This window comes from Zeugodacus cucurbitae, chromosome 2, assembly GCF_028554725.1.
Source record: "Zeugodacus cucurbitae isolate PBARC_wt_2022May chromosome 2, idZeuCucr1.2, whole genome shotgun sequence".
Lineage (NCBI taxonomy): Eukaryota > Metazoa > Arthropoda > Insecta > Diptera > Tephritidae > Zeugodacus > Zeugodacus cucurbitae.
The window spans coordinates 4,367,284-4,393,396 of NC_071667.1; the positions used below are offsets into that span (position 1 = coordinate 4,367,284).

The window sequence follows — 26,113 nt, forward strand, 5'->3', positions numbered from 1 at the left end:
GGTTGAAGTATTTAATACAAAACCTGTATTTTTAAGTAGAATTCTATACCTAAACTATGAAATATAAAATTTCTATCGTTAAAGATAATTAATATTTTCATTTAATTTAATTTTTTTTTTTGTAAAAATCAGGCATGTGCCCTACAAATCCTTACAAATACTTTTTCCAAGCCAAAACTGTACCAACCGTTAACTGACTTCTTACATTTTCGTTATTGCCACAAATGTGTAATGCGGCTTTTTACGACATACAAACGACTATTTGTCTAAGCGACTATTTGACTGAGTGACTGCTGAGTGGCATGCCTGAATGGCTTCGTCAATGTGCGGTTGCTTGAGCATATCTGCTAAGCCATTTTCTTACTAGCTATTTGTTTTTGTTTGCCAGCGTTAATGTGTCTGTCTGCCTATAAATCGTAACGATTTCCGAAATGCAAACACAGCAAAGCGACACAAAATTGGTTGTTCTGCGAAGACTCGAAAAATAGCAAATTTAATGCACACAAGCATTAGAGCGAACGCCCCTAAACCCGCCTCCTATGTTGCCTTTAAAATTGTATCCAAAGCAATAAAAATAAAGTTTCAGTCACATACGCAGATAATAGCTGACACTTGTACACACACATATGCATATATAGTTGCCAGTGAGCACTTGAAACCAATGCAATTCCGTTACGAGTATTTGCAATATTTTCGCTGATTTTTTGATTTTATCTCGCGTATTTTTTTTTTTTATTTCGTGAAGGTTTTAAAATCAATGTCGCAAAGCCGTTCATAGCATAGAAACTGTCTGTGTTTTATCCTTCATGCGCCACTGCCTTGGCGGGCAAACAAATAAACGACAGTAACAACAATAAAAACCGTCACAAAAACAAAAAGCGAAAAGCGAAAAGTAAGCTGCTGCATTGGGATTTAATTTATTCGATTTGGTACTCAGCTCAATCCACATAAGCACACACACACACATGCGATTTGATTAAGTCCCCACCAAAAATCGGAGAAATTTGTTGTAGCAGAAGTGGATTTGAAGTTTAAGAAGGCGGATATCATTTGAAAAAGACGCAAATCAAAGCCAGAATTCAATCGATTCGATAGCTTGGCAATTCAAATTGTACGGAATAGCGCAGCATTTGTGCGCAGAAAACATCAAACGGCAACGGGTGTAATCAAATGACAATCGTAACATTTTATAAGCGAAACAATTTATTACAGAACTTTATGCCGTATATATGTATTTATATAGCAACAACTTCAGCAAATATCATATCAAGAAAGACTTCATATTTATGAATATCTATTGAATTTTGAATACAACAAAGGGGGGAACATAAATTTTTAAGCAATTTTAACTTTAATATTCGTCCAAATAACGCACGTGAAATGAATTCTATAAAAAATAATTTCTTAGCAATATAAAACACACAAGCAATAACGGAATTGAGTTACAAAAGTCTATATAACCAACACAAAATAAATCGAAGCTAGAAGCTTCCCGAGAAAATCATATACAGGCCTGAAACAGAGCGTCGATTTGTTGTAACAAACATTTAGGGAAGGAGAGAGAATGTTGATGGTCATAACTTAATGCAATTTGTAGCTTTGAGCCAGTAACTGCCTCTGAAAAAAATTTTAAAATCCAATATAGAATTTACGAGTTTACAATGCAGAAGTTTGAGTTGTAAGAATTATGTCACAACCTCTATCGCCTTTTCACACAGAAGTTAATTAATCAATTAATCGGCCTTTGCTCGATTAAAGACGTGATTTAGATCGATTTACCATACAAAATAAAAATTTGATTTTTTTTTACATTGATTTTTAATGAATTTTAATCGAGTCGAAAGAGAAATGCATTTCGGTATCGACGGTAGATGTCGCTGCTGGATATAATTATTGTGGGTATTGAGTAAATAGCAATCAGCTATCTAAACTTACCAACTTCTTGTGAGAAGCAAAAATAAAAATGTAGAACAGCTGATCGATTATCGAGTAGCCGGCAGCCAAGTAACGGTGCGAAGAGCAAAAACCGGTTTTCTAATTAAAATCTTAATGTATCAATTAATTTGGCTGTGCGAAAAGGGTATTATTCAAGTAAAGTCAAGAGAAATCATTGCGAGCAATGTATTGAAGACGAAGTGAAGATAGAATTGCTTTCAACTTTCAAAATATAAAATCACTAAAACTGTATAGAATAAACTAAAATATTCGCTAATTAACAGTCAATTCGCTTAGGCAATTAAGGTATAAATTAATTAGTGTATATTTTATTTTTGGAAACCTCAGTGTGGGAAACAGAAATGTAATGTAGTGTTATACCTGAGACAGACATGTAGTATACAATGTAGTATGCTTCAGAAACCATATGTGTATCACCGGTTTTCCGAATTTTGTTTGAAAGCAAATTGTGTTCCGTACTACAATAGAGTTCTAGAAACCATTGAAATTTTGTGGTGTTGTGAAATGTACTATAATGGATTGCATTGAACACACCGAAAGCTTTAAGCTCTTCTGCCATAATCATATGTTTTCTGACATTTTGACATACAGAAAATAAATTAAATTCAAAATTAATTGAAATCTAAAAACAAAATTTGAAAAAAAAAAATTATGTGAAAAATATGTAATATGTAATAATTATAATGGACAATAATATTTTAAGATTGCTTGAAATTATAACTAAGTCAGGATCAATTTTCCTGCCTGTTATTCATAATTACATTTTGCTTGAATTTATTTGTATCAGCTGATGAATGTAAACATAGTACAATATACTTCATGTGTGCCACTATGCTGGTATATGGTTTCTTGAGCTTTTATTGTAGTATACATCGTAGTACAGAAACCATATGTCTGTCTTAGGCATTACGGAAAATTTTTCATTTTCTTAGTATCATAAGCTGTTCTTTTCACATAGAACACACTTCATAGCTTAACAGGAGCTAATTAATCAAGCTAATTTCACAACTAGTTAATTACACCATATTGTAGTAAATCGAGAACAATTAAAGAATAAGTTGACTAAATTGAGAGTGCAAAAATATGGAGAGAGTATAAAAACTGTTTTTTGGAAGACGAGTGTTCAACCATTCCATTAGAACTACGAAATCTGTCATGATTCTAGTAAATGCTGACTGTAATGCTTCCGACTTTCATGAAAATAGTCTACACAGCACAGCACTGCGCCAATCGGCAGCATGTGGCAACGCTCATTGTAACATTGCAACTGAATGTTGATGCGTGACAATCAAGTGGTAATCACATACACATTCTTTGCTCGTTTGCAGTTTATGGTCAAAATGCCTGAATTTTTGTGCGTATTTGGTATGTGTATTTGTGTGTTTGAATGTGTCTAAACGTTCCGACGTGCTAATCTGTTCACAGCTAGGTGAAAAGTTGTGTTCATAGCTATATAGCTACGCTCATACGAACAGCATACTGAAGGATAGGAACACACATGTACGATCTGTGAAATGGCATTTCGTCAATCACCCTCTGAGCATAATAAACAGCAACAACACTTGGAATACCTTCGAAGACTCAACGTTGGCTTCTCAACACTCTAACACAGCTGCTTCAAAGTACTAAACTTGCATTCCAGTGTAGCACTTGGACACAAACGAAAGCGCCAAACTCGATTTTGAGAAGTTATGAAAAGTGAGCTTTTAATAAATATTTGTGAGCACCAGTTAATAACACCACTTATTTTTGAAATATCGTTCAGTTGAGACCAGATAAGAAATAAGATCAAAGTTGAATTATAGTGAGATGTGTTGACCACAATTTTTCAGTTATCTCCTAAATTTACTTAAGCTGTTATGTCTTAGAAACATTTCCATTTTGTGTATGTGTTAATTTGTATGTATACCAAGTTTGTGGAATTCTTATTAAATTGTAATCCTTAGGATTTGCCAGTTTGTACAACAGAAACAAAGCAGCCAGTGTCACCATAACATAAACATTGCACAGCTGCATGCGAAGATGTCAACATCCGGTGAACGTTGTTTGCGTTGCGGTTGCATCTTCTCGCCTGTTTGTGCATTCGTCTGTGAAGCTTTGCAACTGTGACATTGCTATTGCAAATATGGGTAATATTCTATGTGACTTTGACCAATAAAGATATACACTTATATATGTATAAATTCATATATTAAATTTCTAACTTAAATGAGCGGATTTCGGCAAAATAAGGTTACTCAAGCAATTTCGAACGGTTGATTTCTTGTTTCAACTAAATAAATCAAAACTTATTTTATTTAATATAATAGTAGTAATTATTTGAAAAGTTGAGAAAAAAATGAAGCCTTAACAATAATACTATTATTTTATAAGTGACGCCTTGAATATTATTGCTTTCACATGGTCATGAACATTACAGTAATTTTTGTTCAGCTTTTTATATAATTTCATTTATTTATGAAATCTCTCCTATTTACTACACCACAATTCTCATTTATTCTGAATTCTCTAGATAAATAGTTGATTTGTCATATGAATGAAATTCGTGTGCAAACTTGAACTTCTTCGGAGCTTTCATATACTCATCATGTATGAAAGCTCACATATGCCATTTGTATACTTTTGAATCACAAAAGCTGAAGCTTTTTAAAGCTTTTAACAGATTTTTTAAAAATGAAGTAACTAAAAAAAGCTTAGAAGTAATTTAAATACAGATTTTCTAAAGTAAATACCTCACATGTTGCTTGTTAATAGAGTACATAGGAGTTGCAAATATTTTACATTGCATTTTGTTGCATAATTCACAACAAGCAATTTTTTTTTCATTTTTATCTAGAAAAACCCAACCAACAATATATATATATGTATATATGGAAAATCCTCCTGTGTGGCTGTGTGGTTTCTGTGGCGAAGCGAATGTGAATGCGACCGTGGCAACATTGCTTAATGCCATTGTATTTGCTTAAATGCCGGAATTGCACACTGGTGCAACTGCTACAATTTCCATGTGCCATAACATTGAATTGCAGTGAAGAGCGAGAAAATTACTCTTTTTAAAGGCAACATGGAAAATACCTCTAATTGAGGGAAATCCTTGCCACAAAAGGCGGTAAATATATAATTGTTGCATTTATGGCTATACACTTTTATGTTTTTTTGCTTCTTTTTTAGAAAAATGCTTCAACCAGATGCTTGCAGTCACTCTGGAGAAATTATGAAAACTTAAAAGAGATGTGGTAGAATTGAAATTCTACTCCACAATTTCTAAAGTGCATTCAAGGCCACTTATGCACACGCTTGCCTTCAATTGACTAAAAGCCACTTTACATTGCTGCCGCTCCGCTTAAAACCATGGCAAAATGCCTTCGAAGGAGCTGCATACAGTGATGAGCACTCAATATGCAACAAGTTCACAGTGGTGTTTCTCACATCACTACACAGTGCCACTTGACTCATCACCCACACCCACACATATAGATATGAATGCATGTAAATCCAATGTTATGTACCATGTACCGTTTTGCACATCATAAAATCGCACATACACCGGCGTCTCAACGGCAACTTTGCCGCTCATTGCACACACTTTATTGCATTGTTATTTTATTCGAATTACTTTGCTCACTCACCTATAAACTTGCAGTTGGCAATGCGCTCATCGCTGTGATCGCTGCAGTCCGATTCGCCGTCACAAGTGTAGCGGATGGGTATGCAGGCGCCGTTGTCGCACTGAAACTGTTTCTCTTCGCAAACTTTCACAATGCTCTGTGCTGTAAGGTGGAAAGCAGAAACAATTAAAATTATCTTCATGTATTTTTTAATTATATAAAATATATTTTATAATATTGTTAAGATAAGCTTGGCGGTTGTTACAAGCGTATCTACTCCGTAAGATGAAGCTATGAAGGCATTATGTGTATTATTTTATGGGTATGGAAATATAATAGGACAATTTTTGGAATTTTAAATTTCATACGGGGTGTGTTCAAAAAATAACGGCTATCCCAAAAGTCGAGTTTGAGAAGTATTTCGGCGACGGGAAGAAATCCTGGCTTACTCATAATATCGAATGAGGACTATGAATAAATATTTTTTTCAAAACTCGAAATTTTCCACTATTTTTTTAACACATCTCTTATGAAATTTAAAATTCCAAAATTAAACTTATAAAGGTGTACATACTTTATGTGTTTTCAATAACATAATTATAAGAGTTTTGACCACAACTTTCGCAATGAGTCAAGGTTGTAAAAACCCATCGCACAGCAACGACAAAAATGCAAGCATGCACTCCTTATTAAGACAAATGACAGTGGTATTTAACTGTGAAAGCATTGGCAAAAGCCTTTTATGAAATGCAACAACAACAATGACGATTTTGCAACAATCAACAATTCTCTGCTCGCAAATACATTTTCGCACGAGTGAGCAGCAATCATTTAACGATATTTTATAAGGCAATTTTCATAGTTGCACTTTTTATTGTTTTTGCGAAAGCAAACTTGACAATAACAAGAACAATGTGAAACAAAGTGGTATGTTGTTACAGATATCACCATAATCTGGAAACTCACTGAGTCGTTTCGAAAACAAAAAACTATTACTAAAACTATATATGGAACTTATGGAAATAAAAAAAGTTTGTATTAAATACAGTGCAACTTCCCTAACTCGAATTACCATAACCAACAAAAAAAATCGAGTTATGGAGAACATCGAGTTATAAAAGTTCGAGTTATGGAAGTTCAACTGTTATTGATATATGGCATATTATAGTTTCAATCTATTATTCAGGGGCTCAACCCATGTGACGGCCTGTTTTTTAGTAATTTTTTAGTATGACCATGATGTAGATATAGAAAGAGCCTTAAGTTTATTATTACGAGGGCTGCTATATATATTTCTGGCCTAGGCAACACTAAGTGTTGTCAGGTGCAGTCTGACATTTCCATTGGAAAGTTTGACATTTTTTAGCATAACATCACATTTAATCGTAAATTGTTTTATTTACAGGGAATTAAAAAATTCATCTCGGCCAAAAAATGGAATTAACTCGTGAACATTTTCGTGCGATCATTTTTCACAACTTTCGACGTGGATTATCGCGACAAGAGTGCATCGATGAACTAAAATCTTTGTATGGCTATGAAGCACCATCCTATAGCACTGTGAAAAACTGGTACAACGAATTCTATCGTGGCCGACGCTCGCTCAAAGACGAATTCCGTGAAGGTCGTCCAAAAACAGCCGTTGTGCCAGAAAACATCGATGCCGTACGTGAACTGATAATGCAAGACCGTCATGTAACATACCTTCAGAGACAGGCATGCCTATGCATTTCTCCCACCAGCATACATTCGATATTGCATGAACACCTGGCCGTAAAAAAGGTTTTGTTCTCGTTGGATCCCGCACAATTTGACAATCGCTCAAAAAAAGGCTCAAAAAAAGTGCTTCGAAAATTGATTTGAGCGCATGAAAAAGTGTATAAATCTTGATGGAGAATATTTTGAAAAACAATAAAACCATTTTCGTTCATAAATATTCCTATTTTCATTATTAGGCCAGATATATATATAGCAGCCCTCGTATTTATTATTAGAAATATAATACTTTTGGTTTAATATGCGAAAACCCTGTCACTATCGACAACACTTTCCCACTGGCACAAAAAGGCCAAAAGTCAATTTGGTTTACATACGTACACACTGCTACAACACCAATACAAATTTTTCTATAAATTTTCTATTTCACTTCCAGCTCTTTTCGAGTAAAAGTGATAACTGTGCCAGTGTTTTTTACCCCAAGGTCCTTACGCTTTGTTACATATACAAGCGCGTTTGTGTTTGTTGGCACCACAACACTGCTGCTCAAATCGAAAAAGTTTTTGTTAAATAAAAAAAAAAAAAAATAGTTGACGGAAGGAAGTTCTAGTTTTTCGATTATTTACTTCACGGCCTTTGCATTGGGGTAATATCGAAAAAATCTAACAAGAGGCGCACACATACATACATATACATGTGTATATATGTACGTGTGTATATTTGTGCTATGTTGTGGAAGCGCAGAGCATATTTTATGCGCTGGTGAACTTTGTACAGCTGCCATTATCACAGCACAATTTTTGAAATCAATCTTGGAAATCTTAACTACAAGCGACAAAAAAACAATAAAATATCAACAAAATGAATTTCATTTTCAGCGGACATTGAAAGTTTTAAATTGACTCGGCATAACTTTAGTGCGTTGAAAAGGCAAATGAAAACTAGAGATGTTTGAAAGTGCTGAGAAATTTATATATGTATATCAAAAATATATATATTATTTTTTATACAGCAATCTAAAGCACTCTTATACTTTTTTTAAGCCCCTGTTCATATTTTTAGTTACTTACTCTCTGCAGCTTAATCCAGCATTTCATCTCCATACAAAACTTGTTCAACTCTCTTCGCTTATACGCTAACCTACACTATCACTTTCTATTCTTTTTTAATTTACTTCTATTACTCCTACATGACTTATTTCCTTCCGTAAGCTCCCTCACTCTTCAACTAATACCCATTATGACTTATTAGCTTGTATCGTCATATTAACTCTTTAAACGCTAAGCACCCACTCATTTATCTCTGCCAACCTCACAACGTGTAGTCTCCTCGCGCATATGTATATGTATTTACACTCACCATAGTTACAGCCAATCTCTCATTTGCTCCTTCGACACTTGAACAAATTTGCAGCCACTCAAATGTTTCACCTTCGTATGTGTCGGAAGCGTTTAGCTTAAACGGGCGCTATTGGCAACTCCACCCACATGACTACCAGTCATTTGAAGCGATTACTACTCATAAATTTTAAAACCTCCTTTGCGCTGGTGCTTTACTGTTACACGGAAGAAATTGAAAATTATATAACATTTAAGCAGCGCGGTAATTAATTTCTTCGTAGTTTTACTTACATAGCTGTTTAGCCACACAACGAGTAGCAGTACATAACATATGGCATACGTGGGAAGGTAATTAGTGGAATTACTCATTATAACAGATTTTCAGTGAAATTCTACACAATTTGTCAGTTCCGCCTTCGTTCTTACATTCGCACTAAAACTAATTAACGTCACAACTCAATCGTATAATACTGATTATCAGCTATAATATTTTGGATATCATAGAGTGAGAGGTTCGCAAAGATATTTAACTAAGTTTAATACATCAATAGGTAAATTTAAGTATGAAAAATTAATATAATTCAAAATTCGTTTGCTTTATTAATGCTCGGTGCGAGTAACTCTATACATCTTAGACGGGAGTGTTAAACCTTTTAGCGTAATTTTGAGAAAAAAAAAGCTTCTCGTGAGATCCAACAACCGTTTCTAGTAAACCTAAAGTTTTTGCAGCCTCTATTAGCAGAAGAAAGCCTATGCATTGCAGCTCAACAAAGCCTTTTCATAAAATATTTTCCTTTTCTGTTTTCCCCATATACCATTATTAGCATACCCCATAACCCCATTTCTATTTTACTTTACTTTCAGCTGTCACCTTTTGTTCCCACCACAATACACACACACACACCTGACACCTACAAAAACCAACATACTGGCTGTGGAAACTTTCTTTTTGAAAACTCAGACTGACATGGAAGCGTTAAAGAATTGAGGCAGCAAGCACACCTTGAACTACAATCGCCCCTGTAATGTCAGTCAAAGCGTTTGGAATTTATTCGCATTCAACTACGAAGGTGTTGGCGCCCCACTTAGCATAAGAGGTCATAGAAAATGGTGGAAGTTGTGAAGCAGTTACCCAGTAGGCAAATAGAAAGAGTTAACGATATTTTTTTCAATTCATTTTAAAACAGTTTTAATTAAAAACGTATGTAGTTCGCTAATACCTAGAACTTTACTAGTACACAAGTAGTTGGAGTTTGTTGTATATGGAGCCGATTGAGAAAGCACAACAGAGATTTTATGCGACTACTGACAAAGATTTCCTCTAAAGGCATACATTAGCAAGTCAAGTGGTTGGCTTGACAGCTCGAATACCCACAAGCAGAGTATACGCCACAAGAAGGTTGTGTGCGTGAGCTGCAGCAACGTCATACCTCTTGCCTGACATGTATAAGGAGCTACGCAGGCAGTTATAAATACATGTGTAGGCCTGTGTAGGCAAATCATTCAATACGTATGTGTAATGTGCGTGTGTGTGTGTGTGTATTGGTTTTCACAAGGCGTCATTTACTTTCTGATCCGACTTTTGTCAACTTTCAATGCGTTTGTTGTTGAGCTTATGGGTTTTTATAGTTCAATGCGTTTGCATGCGTATGCAAGCTTGCTTTCCCACCCACAACTTTGTCACGACGGCTATGTCAAAGGATATTGCCACTTGAACAGCCGTTATTTGTCAAACATGCCAGCTTATTACAACTCGACGCTTTACAGATCCACCCCGATACACTGGTAATAGCTCTATCCTGCCAGCAGCTGCAGACAGGCTCTTGCAACTTTTCTACTTTTCAAAATTTTTTGTTCACTTTACTCCGTTATTTCCTGCCATTTTTTTCAATTTTTTCATTTTTTCTTCCAATAAAGCCTACTCTTTTTCATTTAGCTCATCCCAACCTGCGTCAATGGTAGCCACATTTGCGCCTTTTCAAGCTGAATGTCCTTTTTACACGCTTCAATGCTGCTTATCCTCACCCGCCTTCGCACCTCCGCTTCTTGTGAAGTAGTGTCTGTTGACTGTAAGCTTGTTTGCATTCAGCGCTGGAAGTTACAACTCTAGGTTTTCATTGGCAGTCGGGCAGCCAGTCAGGCGAGCAGCGAGTCACAGCTGTCAGCCGCCATTCAATGTAAAAAGTAGCAGCCATGAGAATATGCGGATTGTTCGCTTTTATCGACCTTCTATGCATGCATATGTAAATGGAAATGTGCGCAGCCAGCCAGTCAAGCTAGTCAACGACGACATGTAATTCAATTTGTTTCGATTAGAAAATTTGAAAAGTTTTCACTTCCGTCCCACCACCGCTGGCGAATCTCGCCTCGGGCAGCAATTATTATACCGCACACACATTCATACAAACACACATAGACATTCATGCAATTTTTTGAGGCGTTATTTTTTCTATCTTGCCTTTCCATGTCATTTCGTCAGTTCTTAAGTTTTTTTTTTTTGTATTTCTCCTATTGGAACTTTCACGCCTGATAGATTTATGGGTGTCAAAAGCGCATTCGGTTCACAGCCCACAAGCAGAGGCGCATGTTGCCATATACTCGTATTTTAGCAAACAATTCCTTTCCTTTTCATGAATGGATATTGCTTGCTTTTGGTGTCTGTTGTCTGCGTAAGCTTAGATCGACTGCATAAATTGTTACTCATACGCAATGGCATACTCCGGCATCTATGACAGTCTGAGCATATTGGAGTTATTTATTCGGGTTTTGAAGGTACCTTTTGATATATTTACATTTTTGCCACTCCCAAATCATGTTGGGATGGCAGAGCACTTAATTTAAATTAATAAAATTTCTGAACTCAGACAAGACTCTGAAGTAAATTGAAAATAAATTTATGAAAAAAATAAGTCAAAAGAAAATAAAGAAATAATATGAAAATCTGAAGATAATTTTATTTCCATATTATAAAATTATTTTGTCTCCAAACGGTCCCATAAAATGTGACTTTGTTAGCGAGCGTCTCTTAAAGGAGCTCCAAGCTTTTATTACAACGCACATCGGTTAATATCCATACAAGCGCCAGGCAGCTTTATATACTTCTAAGACTCTCTAAATAGGCTTCACCGGAATCAGAAACACAAACCATAGTAAATTTAGTTTCTATATTTATCAATCGATACATTTCAATTCATTTAGTTCGCTAGAGTCCTTCCTCTTACAAGATTCCATGCACCAAGTTATACCTCAGCCCCTCTTCGCTTACGCTTTCACTGTCACCTTCACTCATTTCGTAAGCGACCTTCAGCGCTGAAGTGAATTGCATTTTCCCGCTTTTCAACTTTGTCACATTTCCAATTACGCGCAAACAAAAGTTTTGACACACATGTGACATCTATGACCTCGCGTCATTGAACAATGTAGCGGCGGTTCCCTTCCACACTGCCTTGCTGTCATATGCCGCTTATGAGGTATTGTTATTGCTGTTATTGCTAAACAGTCCACCAAACGCTTTATTTCGCTGTCAACAACACTTGGCGATGCGAAGATACAACCAACACCACAAAATGTGAGTTGTAGGCGATTGTTGCAATGTGTTTCGATGAACGGCGGCAACAACAGTGACGATAACATGTAGCCAAACAACAATAACAACAACATTTGATGGAAGGTCGTAAATTCTTTAATAACGGCAAAACGCTTACGCGTCTGTTGGCACAATGTTTGGCGTTGAAGCGTCACTTCCGCTTTGACGCCGTTATGGTAGCGCCGAAAAACCGTCAAACCAACAAACATATAGACCTCGCAGCGTATATGTATATGTACGTACATAAAATATATGCGTACACATGTCGATAGTTGAGCTCGCGTAAGTTTTCCAATCAACTTGTCACGTCTAAATCTGTCACATGCGGAAGTTGAGTGAAACGGCAACCCTTCACTTTGCACATATTGACAAGCCGAAACGCTAAAGTTGAGCCAGCCCAGTTGACTGTACATTGCCGCCCACAAATTCTCACACACTTGGGCGCGCTGTGGCCACACGGCGTCTTCAACTCACTCGCTATGCCCTCGAATATCAACTTGACATTGACATTTTCTCTTGGCGCTTAACTGTCATTTTAAAGTTCACATATGAGCACCGCTAGTGATCCGACTCGAATTGTTACTGCATAAACATGCGTAAATAAGTGCACAGAAAATACTTCTCGAAAAAGTTTCGCTTTGTAAATGACATAACTTTTCATTTCCTTGGTGTCCTCTACCTTCTGTGTTTTGCGTTTTGCGTTCTGCGGTTGCTCATTCGTTGCTTTGGGGATTCACTTTTGTCATCTTCTATGTTGCTATCTCATTACTAATTTCCAGACCTTTCGTCAACTTTTATACATATGTATTATATTATATTGCTCACATTAACAACAGCAACCGTATAGTTGTGGCCGACCTTTCTATGTAGTTGGAAATTCTAAACTTCGCCTTTCAGCACATGTATGGTTATGCATGTAAATCCCCATCGCAAAATTTTTGCATTACCACTTTATTTGTTTCATAACATTTTAATTCGATTTTCCATTTAGATTCTTGATTCTCCTCTCAAGCTTTCAGCGTGATTTTCAAAGAGAAATTTTATTTTATTTTATTTTATTTTATTTTATTTTTATTTTACTTAATTTTATTTCATTTCATTTCTTTTATTTTATTTTATTTTATTTTATTTTATTTTATTTTATTTTATTTTATTTTATTTTATTTTATTTTATTTTATTTTATTTTATTTTATTTCATTTTATTTTATTTTATTTTATTTTATTTTATTTTATTTTATTTTATTTTATTTTATTTTATTTTATTTTATTTTATTTTATTTTATTTTATTTTATTTTATTTTATTTTATTTTATTTTATTTTATTTTATTTTATTTTATTTTATTTTATTTTACTTTATTTTATTTTATTTTATTTTATTTTATTTTATTTTATTTTATTTTATTTTATTTTTTTTTTATTTTATTTTATTTTATTTTATTTTTTTTATTTTTTTTATTTTACTTAATTTTATTTTATTTCATTTATTTTATTTTATTTTATTTTATTTTATTTTATTTTATTTTATTTTATTTTATTTTATTTTATTTTATTTTATTTTATTTTATTTTATTTTATTTTATTTTATTTTATTTTATTTTATTTTATTTTATTTTATTTTATTTTATTTTATTTTATTTTATTTTATTTTATTTTATTTTATTTTATTTTATTTTATTTTATTTTATTTTATTTTATTTTATTTTATTTTATTTTATTTTATTTTATTATTTTAAGGTATTTAATTTGAATTTTCATATATCTTTTTATTTTTATGGAAATATTTATTACTTTTAACTTCCTTACAGCTCCAACAACTCATCTTTTTGCTAAACTTAGCTCCGTTTTATTCTCCGCACACATACTGTTGTTTTAAGCCATTTCCTTAGTTTACCAGGTCGAAAATTCACCAGTGTCAGTGTTTGCGTTTCATTAAAAACGGATTAAAATGTTTACATAAATATACTTTTATTACACTAATATGCAATTCGCTTGCGAGTATGAGGTCGCCACTCATACACTTTCCTGCTGTTTCCCCTGCAAATTGTTGTTTGTGGTCTGTAAAGTAAAAACTTGACTACCGAAAAACAAGAAACTTACTTTCTCCATAATGGCTGTGTCTATAGAAAATAAAGCTTTAAAGTTTTATGTTTGCCTTGTGGGCGAATACGGTTGGGCTTTCCCAGCTTAATTACCAGAAAGGGAGTATTTATTACATCATTATGTCGTTCATTCCCGGAAAAAGGAAAGAGGCGAATGGATGAGCGGATGAGCGTAGGCGCAAGCGGTGGATTAAAAGCGAGTTAAGCGACTGTTAGTTATGAAATGTTCGTGAAAAGTTTGCCTATAAAATTAACCAATTATGCGCATTAAGTGTTCATCATTTTTGCTGTCTCTCAAACACTCAAACTCTGCAACTGGAACTGAAACTGAAACTAATTTTCAACAGGCTTTTTGGGTTGCCGCTTTGCTTGGTTTTTGTGTTGAGTAAAAGCAATTAATAGTTTAGTTTGTCTACGAAGTATGCTTCGTTAATTTATGTTTACTTAGTTAGGGTCGATTTGGTGTTTGTAGAATTCAAACTAAAATTTTTAAAAATATAGTTCAAGGTTAAAACGTTGCAATTTTCGATTTTATATTAAAAAAATAATATTTAAGGAAAAATTATACTGAAATGGCTTACGAATTATTAATTAAATATTATAAAAAATTAAATTTAGCTTTATGCAGTTTAAAATGTAAATTATTTCTTAAAATAAAAGAAATTTAAATTTCGAAAAAATGGCAGATTATTCAGAAGCATACAACATACCATACTGTCCGATGATAAATTCATAAATATGTCTGTAGGTAGGCTGTACACAAAAAGGAATTTAATTCAATTAAATTGACAATTGAATAGAAAGAGCAAAATGGAAAAGCAGAATGATTGGAAAAAAAATCAAAATCAATATTAATTGGCTCACTTAAAAAGCAAATTGCGTAAAATTCCCATGCACTGTAGCGATCACGCGTATCCTCAACAACCACAACGCAACAATTACAATTACAACAATTGCTACAATTACAGCAACCATGCCGGTGTTGCTCGTACGCATAACGGTAAACAAAAAAACCGAAATGGCACAGCGAAATTGAGCAAAAGGGCACAGCTGTCACACAGGAATAAACCCACACACACCTTTATATAAACGCATGCATATATGTATGTACATATATAACTGTACGTATAGAAATATACATGTGTAAGTTAACGCGCGCATAATTGAGTCCACAAATGTGTTTGTATGTTTACAACAATGTTTAATTGACGGCAAAATGTCACAGCTGACATTTGGCACTCTGTGCACGCGGTCACACGAAGAGCACAGCATTTACATATATATTTGAGTTGCTGTATGTAAAAATATATAGTGACTCCGTTAATACATGAATCTGTAAAATTGAGCACTGAACGCTACGAATATCGCTTGTGCTCATATGTAATTACAACAACCCTAAAGAAACCGTGCATATCTATATGCAAGCGTGTGATACCTTTTCCCACTGTCACTTCAGTCAAGCAGCAAGTCAATTAGTGAAGAAGTCAACGATTCGAACGAACTAATTTGTACGTTTGTGAGTTAACAGTAATTTGATAAATACCATTTAGTAATTTCACTTTGATGCGTGAACTTCTACAGTGGTGTTCAATATATATGAACTGTTGTCCGTTCTACAATACTGTATATGGTCACAATTATGCATGTAGGTATGTATTCATACACATACTTTGATTATATTGCGGCACGCTTTCGACTCCTGTGAAGCATAAGAAAAATCACAACTCTACCGTCACTATGTTGAACTTTAATTAATTATATGCGTCGTCATTTCAACGCAACCGACTTTGACAAAGAGTTTTCTATGACAACACTATCATATCAACATTCTCTCATAATTAATTTGCGTACATGCACATATGCATTTATGTGTAATTCAAACACATGTTAAACAAGTTCAGTGAACGCAAACGCCATTGTCAAAGTTTGTACGCATTATCGCCTCAGCGGGCAATGGGTTAAAAGGTGTCACCAAACTAACAGACCTGTCACCTTTCGAATAACAATGCGTTTATACATATGTATGTGTGTGTGTGTGCGTCTGTTTGAGAGCAAATATTTACGCGAGGTGTTGATGCTGATGCAGATAATGCTCATTAGTCTGACACCGAGCTTATTAATTATATAAATTCACTGGCATACACGCATATACGAGAAGGTACACTTATATAACGGGTGATTTTTTTGAGGTTAGGATTTTCATGCATTAGTATTTGACAGATCACGTGGGATTTCAGACATGGTGTCAAAGAGAAAGATGCTCAGTATGCTTTGACATTTCATCATGAATAGACTTACTAACGAGCAACGCTTGCAAATCATTGAATTTTATTACCAAAATCAGTGTTCGGTTCGAAATGTGTTTCGCGCTTTACGTCCGATTTATGGTCTACATAATCGACCAAGTGAGCAAACAATTAATGCGATTGTGACCAAGTTTCGCACTCAGTTTACTTTATTGGACATTAAACCAACCACACGAATGCGTACAGTGCGTACAGAAGAGAATATTGCGTCTGTTTCTGAGAGTGTGGCTGAAGACCGTGAAATGTCGATTCGTCGCCGTTCGCAGCAATTGGGTTTGTGTTATTCGACCACATGGAAGATTTTACGCAAAGATCTTGGTGTAAAACCGTATAAAATACAGCTCGTGCAAGAACTGAAGCCGAACGATCTGCCACAACGTCGAATTTTCAGTGAATGGGCCCTAGAAAAGTTGGCAGAAAATCCGCTTTTTTATCGACAAATTTTGTTCAGCGATGAGGCTCATTTCTGGTTGAATGGCTACGTAAATAAGCAAAATTGCCGCATTTGGGGTGAAGAGCAACCAGAAGCCGTTCAAGAACTGCCCATGCATCCCGAAAAATGCACTGTTTGGTGTGGTTTGTACGCTGGTGGAATCATTGGACCGTATTTTTTCAAAGATGCTGTTGGACGCAACGTTACGGTGAATGGCGATCGCTATCGTTCGATGCTAACAAACTTTTTGTTGCCAAAAATGGAAGAACTGAACTTGGTTGACATGTGGTTTCAACAAGATGGCGCTACATGCCACACAGCTCGCGATTCTATGGCCATTTTGAGGGAAAACTTCGGAGAACAATTCATCTCAAGAAATGGACCCGTAAGTTGGCCACCAAGATCATGCGATTTAACGCCTTTAGACTATTTTTTGTGGGGCTACGTCAAGTCTAAAGTCTACAGAAATAAGCCAGCAACTATTCCAGCTTTGGAAGACAACATTTCCGAAGAAATTCGGGCTATTCCGGCCGAAATGCTCGAAAAAGTTGCCCAAAATTGGACTTTCCGAATGGACCACCTAAGACGCAGCCGCGGTCAACATTTAAATGAAATTATCTTCAAAAAGTAAATGTCATGAACCAATCTAACGTTTCAAATAAAGAACCGATGAGATTTTGCAAATTTTATGCGTTTTTTATCGGTATACAAACGCTTGTGTATAAAATAATGAGAGCAGAAATTTGCTGCTAATAGTGAGAATGGCTTTTCAAAGTCACAATTTCACTTTTAAAATCGCAACAAATATTCAGAGGAATAGCAGACGTTACGTATACGCCGTGGTACGCTCCAACACTGGCAAGTGCAATGCTATGAAATCAGTCAATTACAGTTGAACTTCAATAACTCAAACTCTTTAACTTGCAATAGAAGTCATATTTCATACAAATTACCTTCCGTAAGTAGGAAGTCTCTCTCAATTATGGTGATTCGTGTTAGGGAAGTTCAATTCTATATACAGTGGTGCTCCAGTATAACGAACGCCGATATAACGAACGCTGTTTTTCAATACATTGATGACTCTATATAACGAAAGCTGGAAATTGGATGAACTCGATATTACGAATGTGTGGTGTTTGTATTTGGTTTTGGTGGTATTACAACAAAAAACAATGCAGGCAGTTAAACACCCGTCGGTTCTTGTTATTATTGAGCTATTTTTTTTAAGAATTCTATTTATTTTTTTATGGTTCAGGTTTGTATACTACAACAATTTTCACTTCAATACTCCATACTCTACTAATACTTTTAATTATAGGTTGAAGATTCTCTTGAAAGTCGAAGTCTACCAATATTACTCCTGGATAACGCTGCTTCCTAGTCATCCACCAGAAGAAGATTTAGTGACTCCAGATGGAAAAATTTGAACAGTGTTTATGCCACCGAATGGAACGGCTCTAATTCAACCTATGGACCAGAACGCGATTCGCCTCACCAAATTATTTTACCGAAATTCTTTACTGAGCAGTGTAGTGCAAAAAGAAAATTTAAATACAGCGTTAAAGGACCTCACCCTTTTCAATGCAGTTCAACTTATTGCTGCAGCTTGGGAAGAAGTTTCAGGGGTTGTTCTTCAGAAGTGTTGGAAAAACATTTCAATTAATAAAACCACACCTGACGATGAAGATGATGAGGACAATATACCTCTAGCAGATTTGCGATTCCGAGAAGACCTTTCTGTTATGGAGAGCACACTTTCTCTTATCCATACAATGTTTCCCCAGGTACGGTTTAACTTATGCATTTGTAGAAATAATTTAAATTAATTTTCAAATACAATTTTAGACAAACTTCAACACAGATGATTTGGAAGCATGGAACAGTGTAGACAATGTACTTGTAGAAGAGAACCCGAGTACTGAAAATGAACTAGCTATAGAAATTTCGGAAGAGGAGGAAGGTGATACCGCTGCAGTTGTAGCTGTGCCGCCAATAAAGCATACTGATGTCATCGACTGCTTTGGTCTGAAGAAAACAACGTGGAACAGGAAAAAATATTTTTATTGAAAAGCCTACATCAAATGGCACAGGATCTCAAAATTTCTCGCCCACAAAAGCAAATGAGCATAACAAATTTCTTTTCAGTTGAATAATGCTCATGTTTTTGTGTAATTTTTCGTTTATTAAATATTATTTCTTTTTTTTTCAATATAAAATCAAATTTTTTCTAACTTATTATGTATTATATTATTAAAAGATGATTTTAGAATTTGTGACGAGTTAAACACATTAGTTTGCATAAATTGTCTTTTCTTCAATTTAATAGCCTTTTCACACAGGAGCTAATTGATCAATTAAACTTACCAACTTCTTGTGAAAGACAAAAATAAAAATTTATAATAGCTGATCGGTTATCCAGTGTGAAGGGTTGGTTTCTGGTTTCTCAATCAAAATTCTAATTGATCAATTAATTTGGCTGTGTGAAAAGGTTATAAAAATAGTACAACTTTTGCTATAATTTAATTCATTAGGAAATTTTTCATAAAAAATAAAAAAAAAATAATTAAAAAAAAAAATCATCGCACTGGTTCCATCCAGGATCGAACTGGAGACCTTCTGCGTGTAAAGCAGACGTGATAACCGCTACACTATGGAACCGCTTGATTTATTGTTGGCAATGCGCAAATATACCTTGTAGTAAGAGCAAGAGAGTGTTCATTAGCGCCACTCTCTCTTGCTGCTCTTGCTTGCGCTAAGAGTAATAAGATAAAGCAAGAGAGTTTTTTTCGTTTATTTTTGTTTTGCTGCGAATGACATACACGACAACCAGTGGGTGGTAAAATGAGACAGACAACAAGTGTTAAACGTTCTAAATTAGATTTGTTAACAAGAACAGAGAGATCTATGTACATATGTACATATATTTATGCAATCATACATATATGCCAGGCCAGTTTACTACTTTATTATGCAATTTATTTCAGAAATACATATTTCGGTAATAATATAAAAGATCAAAATAAAGCGCACTAAAATAACAATAAATATTGAGGAAACCAATAAAAAAAAATAAAAAAATAAATATAAATTGTAATTAAATAAATATATATTACTGTATTGAATAAATAAATATAATATATTCGTATGTAATAAAAAAATTTTATTTCCAAAAAAATCCTGAAATATATACATTTATATGTATATCTGTGAAGATTTTTTTCTAAAATAAATTAAAAAATAATAATTTAATTAATGCAATCATTATCGGCAAAAATATCTTCAAAGCATAAAATTACATAAAGAGACAAGTCATTAACTAAATATCGAATTTAGACAAAATTAATCAAAATCAAAATAAAGCTTGCCCACCCCCATTAGAAAATAATAAAAAAAAGAACAAATAAGCTTGTCCAGACAGCTTGAGCGTCGAGGCGTGCACACCCGCTCGGTCAGCTTCAGTCAGCAACCAATTAGCGCAGCTCAAACCCAAATCGCCGCCACGTAGTGTTGCTGTCCAGCCAGTTCAATGAACAGACAAAGCGTTGAAGCGACTAAGCAGCGCAACATGTGGCCGCGTCCTAGAATCGGCGTTCAGACAGACATACCAACCATGCCAAAATAACGGCAATGTGAAGCACAGTGCGGCAGTTCTAGATATTTGACCCACTCTGTGCGCCATTTAATGATGATAAATCTGCATTTGATAATCATGTGACATTGCGGACTGCCTAATTGACGCCTTCATCAGTTATCAGTGAACATCGAATTTTCTCTTTGTTTTGGTTCGTATGTAGTCTCATGTGCTATGTCAATAGATCAACACAAATCAATGATGGCACAACACTGTCGATGTATGCAGTCAAATGAAAAAGTCAAATCAGTGCACATCACTGGTGCCGTTAATCATACGCCCTTGGCAACAGCAGTGTTGCCATAGTACAAATAGACTGTTGCCTTAATGTAAAGCGTGGAAGGAGTTTACACTGTAATCAATTATTATGCTCACACGCAAATGAAAATGGAAAGCTTGCGGAGTTGTTGTATTGTTTCTGGTATTTACGCAAATTAATTGGAATAAATGATAAAGACTCATAAAAAGCTATTTTAATGAATGTTTCTAATGGCATTTTTTAAATGCAACTCACTTGTTACTCACTTGAGACGCGCCTAAGCTTCAAGAAGAAGATTTTTAATAATCACCGACCTTCAGGAGACTACAAGTCTGTTTGGGTCTGCATAAATGTAATTTATTAGTATTTTTGTGATTTGTCTACAAAGTTCATGTTAAATTTTTAATAAATTAGAGCCAGTTCAGTCTTAAAGAACTCAAATTAAGTTTTCTTTATTATTTGTTTATTTTCATATTTTCTCTTTTTTGGAAAGAGTTTTCTTTTTATTTTAAATTTTCTTTCAAATTCCTAAGAAAAAGCAATATGAATTTCGGATGCGCCCTTGATTTTGGTATCGCTAAGAACTCTCAAGGTCGCTAAATCTACACAAACGGCGTACATTGGGTGCTGCGCTATAAATTCGTGTATGTTGTTGTTGTGTGCAAAGAGTCGCGTAATTTATGCGAAATTGATTTATGTGTGCGCATGCCAAAGGGAAAAAATAACTTTTCCACGAATATTCCGGTGAGATTACATACATATGTAGGTATGTATATGCCTTTCTTTTCTTTCAACGCTTTCGGCAGCATTTTTGAGTTGCGTTGTGCTTTTTTCTTTTGCTTTCAAAAAGTTTCTTTATTCTTTAGCATATTCGTTATAGCAGCAGGAGCAGCATATTAATCCTTATATAATTTATGCTGATATGCATTGCTTCGTTATTAATACTTAATATGCGTGCGCGCCTGAAAGCACGCCATTTGGGACAATGCAAATTTGAATTTATGTATGCCAATATCTGCTTACTTAGGTGTGGTGCTGCTTGAAGCATGTTATTTGCCTTTAATCCCTGCCTTCAACCTTCAGCGTTTTGGCTGCTTTGCAGTTTCATTATCTTTAATATGCGTAATAATTTGTGCATATGTATGTAGGTGAATGTGTGTGACGAAATATGAAAGCGGCTTAAGATGCTTAAATCTTCGAATAAAACGAAAGGACATTAAGGAGTTTAACTCATGTGTTGCTTTTCTCGTACATATGTTTCTATATATGTATGTTTATTTTATGTCGCCCACATATAATTTTTACTGGTATTGGTCTGATCAAATTTTAATAAATATTTTTACATTTTTTTCTTCATTTTTGAAATGTGTCGGGATTACAATTAATTATGCATTTTTTTCCTTCTTTGTGCGGGTTATTAAATTTAAGAAGGCGGAGTTGAGTGTAGTTAAATTCAATGAATTTATTTGAGTTGAGTTGAGTTGCCATTCAAATTAACTCAATTTCTTAGCACAATTGACAACAAACCAAACAATGTCACCTCTGACTTTTAGTTCATGAGAGTAAAGACAGGCTGATTCCTTCAAAGAGTTCACAACCCAAAAATGAATTTTAATAAATAAATAATAAATTATTATTTTAACCGAGAGAGTTCAATGGAATTGAGAAGCCACACACACACAGTCATGTACAAAAGTTTGCAGCGCTCTGCTGGCAACCACGGAAAATTCATTTATACACAGTTACTGATCCACGAAGGCATTGAATTTCAAGCGTCGAACAACAACAACAGCACACCAGACACGCGGCGAATAAATAAAAAAATATTTAATTTAATAAAAATTGCATTCATTTTTTCCATACAAATCAACATACATACGTTCGTGTAAACTTTGCAGCATAAGACTGTCGAGTTTAAATACAACGAAAGAAAGAATAATAAACAAAAAATTCTGCGATTCAATTTTGCTGACAGTAAGCGCTGAATGATGGTTAGAAAACCAATAAACAGCACATATTGCCAACAAATCGATAAGCACGTACATATGTATGTATATATTTAGTTTATATTGAATCAAATCGAAACTAAACTACTCTTCGAGATCGTTGACATTTCTAGTTATTTGTTTGTATGTATTTAAATAAATGTAGTATGATATTCAGCTACACATATTTGTACTACAGTTTCAATTATTGTTTGATACTTATACCTCTATTTGTATGTGTTTATTTGTATTTATAAGACACTCTTTGTGTGCATAACATTTGAAACCATTGATGACACTGCAGTAGTGCTATGATTCATTTGCTCACTGGGTCACTATACATATTGATTTTGATTGGCAAGTGCCGATGTGCATTGATTTCGCAAATATTGCAAATGAATACTTTAAAGTTTCTAATTTAACTCCGAAATAATAGTAACGATAAGAAAAGTCTTCATAAGAAATACTTTGAGAATACAACGACAGGTCATATAACATATCATGTCATATACGATTTAGGTATAACGATCATAGGATTCAATGTAAATACAGTTTTTTTTTTTTATTTAACTAAAGCCGTAAAAAGATCTTTATATCTCAGATAACATTTTCATGTTCTAACAACAAGTAACAGTCGTATTATATAGCAGCGCAGAGTCATAGGTCTTGAGTGTGATGAGTTTTCTTCCGAAATTTAGTACTCGGCAGAGCAGTTAGCCGATGAAAATGACAAAGAGCCAACTAGTTCTCAATGTTTCAAAAAATAATATTTTTCAATACTTACTATTTATAACTAATTTTAACTAATTAATTATACTCTCGCAACATGTTGCACAGAGTATTATAGTTTTGTTCACATAACGGTTGTTTGTGCCACCAAGAAATAAAAGAGTTAGATATGGGGTTATATATATATAAATGATCTGGATGACGAGTGGAGTTGAAATCCAGATGTCTGTCCATCCGTCTGTCGGTCTCTCCGTGCAAGCGATAACTTGAGATGGGCAAAATCACACACATGGGCACAAAATGGCGAAAACCGAAAACACATAAAGTGCCATAACTAAGCCATAAATAAAGCTATGAAGGGGCACATTTGGATGTAATTTTTTTGGAAAAGTGGGCGTGACCCCGCTCTCAAATTGGTTTTTTGTATATAACTCGCAAACTAATACAGCTATATAAACCAAACTTTCTGCAGTCGTTTCTTTACAGTCCAAAAGATTAAAGAAATCGGATAATAATCACGCCTACCTCCCATACAAAGGTTAGGTTGAAAATGACTAAAAGTGGGTTAACTCACTAACGAGAAACGTCAGAAACACTAAATTTTACAGAAGAAATAGCAGAAGGAAGCTGCACTCAGATTTTTTACAAAATGAAAAATGGGCGTGGCATCGCCCACTTATGGGTCATAAACCATATCTCAGGAACTCGACGGATTTCAATGAAATTCGATATATTATATTTTCTTGACACCCTGATGACACGTGTGGAAAATGGACGAAGTCGGTTCACAATCACGACTACTTCCCATGTAACTCAATTTTTAATTCACTTGAGAAAAAATTGTCGAAAACGGACTATAACTTTTCAAGGCCACTGTTATCGAACATGTTGAACTCAGCGCCTAAGGGTAAATTTTAACCGAAAATATGGATAAATCTCACTGATAATTTATTGTAATTCAGAGGAAATTGTTTTCTTATAATAGTGTGTCTCTGTTCCAAAAATTATTAAAATCGGATAATAACATCTCCTATCTCCCATATACCTAATAATTGGTTTTTCAAAAATATGGTGCGCTTATATCTGCATATACATATGTATTGGTTAATATGTGAGATATCTTAGCGAAATTAAGTGAGTGTATAGTCTTGGATATAGTGTACCTTGCTGGTGAAAATGAATGAAATCGGTTCAGGAATTACCTCAGCACTCACACACTATATAGGACGATTTTCGTTATTCTATTAAACTTTATGCCAAATTTATTTAAATATGTGTGTGTGCTTAATAAAATTTCTTTAATAAATTGCGAGAGTATAAAATATTCGGTTACACCCGAACATAGCCTTTCCTTACTTGGTTCTTATAACATTTTGTCTCTGTACGAAAAATGGTTAAAATCGGGTCATAACTTCCCCCAGATCCCATAAACCTAATTATAGGTGATATAAAATCAAGTGAGCGTATAGTCTTCGATATCTGTATCTTGGTGGTGAAAACGAGTGAAATCGGTTTAGGTAATACCTCAGTCCCATATACTATTTATGATGATTTTCGTTATTCTATTGAACTTTATGCCGAATATATGGGTCGAATTGCGTTATCTTTATAAAATTACATCAATAAATTGGGAGAGTATAAAATGTTCGGTTGCACCCGAACTTAGCCTTTCCTTACTTGTTTTTAATTTAAAATTCCGCCAAATTATGTTCGACCTAGTGTTATTGTAATCGTCTTTATGGCGGCGGTAAAAATCGTTCAATCAAATACAAATCATAAAATTTGTACAAAAATAATCCGAATCAGTGGGGCCTAGGAATTTCAATAAAGCACTCAAAAGAAGTCATAAAAAAGTTTGACTAAACAATTGCCAAAAATTTCAGTGAAATCACAGATATTTTTTTATTGCCCATTTTAGAGGCACAAAGCATGATACGGTTGTACGCAAGTGTGTGTTCTTATTGTGAAGTGCCAGCCATTAGCTGATAACAGTGTATAGTAGCCTAAATGTTGGAGAGGAGATCTAAATATTTGCGTTTTAGAGAAAGCAGCAACAAAATTAATTTTGCACAAATTTAGGAACACACACATCCGCTTGTATTTCTATGTAATTGAAATAAACGATAAATATATATAAAACGTGCTTATCTCATTGCAGCTGACTTTGCTATTTTTTGTGGGAAAAACGCCGTTGCTGTTTGGAGGAAGTGATTCATATCGCATTGCGTGCTGTTGCTCAAGACAAAGTTTTTTTGCCGATAAATATATATGTACATATAACGACTGAATCGCTAAACGCCTCACATGTACCACGTGTCCTAACATAAAGTCGTAATTTGTTTCATGTGCCCGATTGCCAATCATCAAAGTTGTACTGTGCATTTTTGCACTCCGAAAGTCATATGCGTTTGCAATTTGCACATGACACATTTGCCTTTGGCTACTTTTATTCTTTTTCTACAT

The 26,113-nt window shown here is 34.4% G+C and overlaps 2 protein-coding genes, 1 long non-coding RNA gene and 1 other non-coding gene across 12 annotated transcripts in view; 2 read left to right on the forward strand and 2 right to left on the reverse strand.

The window, feature by feature from the left end:
- The window catches only part of LOC128920414 (uncharacterized), a 47,554-nt gene extending 41,968 nt beyond the window's left edge, over positions 1-5,586 (forward strand). The window contains exons 2-3 of the long non-coding RNA XR_008470471.1: positions 4,793-5,065; positions 5,128-5,586. This is a non-coding gene — a long non-coding RNA (uncharacterized LOC128920414). The remainder of the gene's footprint in view (positions 1-4,792; positions 5,066-5,127) is intronic.
- The window catches only part of LOC105208449 (low-density lipoprotein receptor), a 301,388-nt gene that overhangs the window by 208,627 nt on the left and 66,648 nt on the right, over positions 1-26,113 (reverse strand). For all 9 annotated transcript variants that reach the window (XM_054227532.1, XM_054227544.1, XM_054227547.1 and 6 more), the window contains exon 3: positions 5,586-5,726. In XM_054227532.1, the coding sequence (XP_054083507.1) occupies positions 5,586-5,726 (141 nt within the window). The remainder of the gene's footprint in view (positions 1-5,585; positions 5,727-26,113) is intronic.
- LOC105220549 (uncharacterized) lies at positions 13,946-20,043 on the forward strand. Its single transcript, XM_011196991.3, has 2 exons — positions 13,946-18,830; positions 18,892-20,043. The coding sequence occupies exon 1, from the start codon at positions 16,592-16,594 to the stop codon at positions 17,675-17,677; it is 1,086 nt and encodes a 361-aa protein (XP_011195293.3). The 5' UTR covers positions 13,946-16,591; the 3' UTR covers positions 17,678-18,830; positions 18,892-20,043.
- Positions 19,632-19,704, reverse strand: Trnav-uac (transfer RNA valine (anticodon UAC)). Its single transcript has one exon. It is a non-coding gene; the product is annotated as a tRNA-Val (tRNA).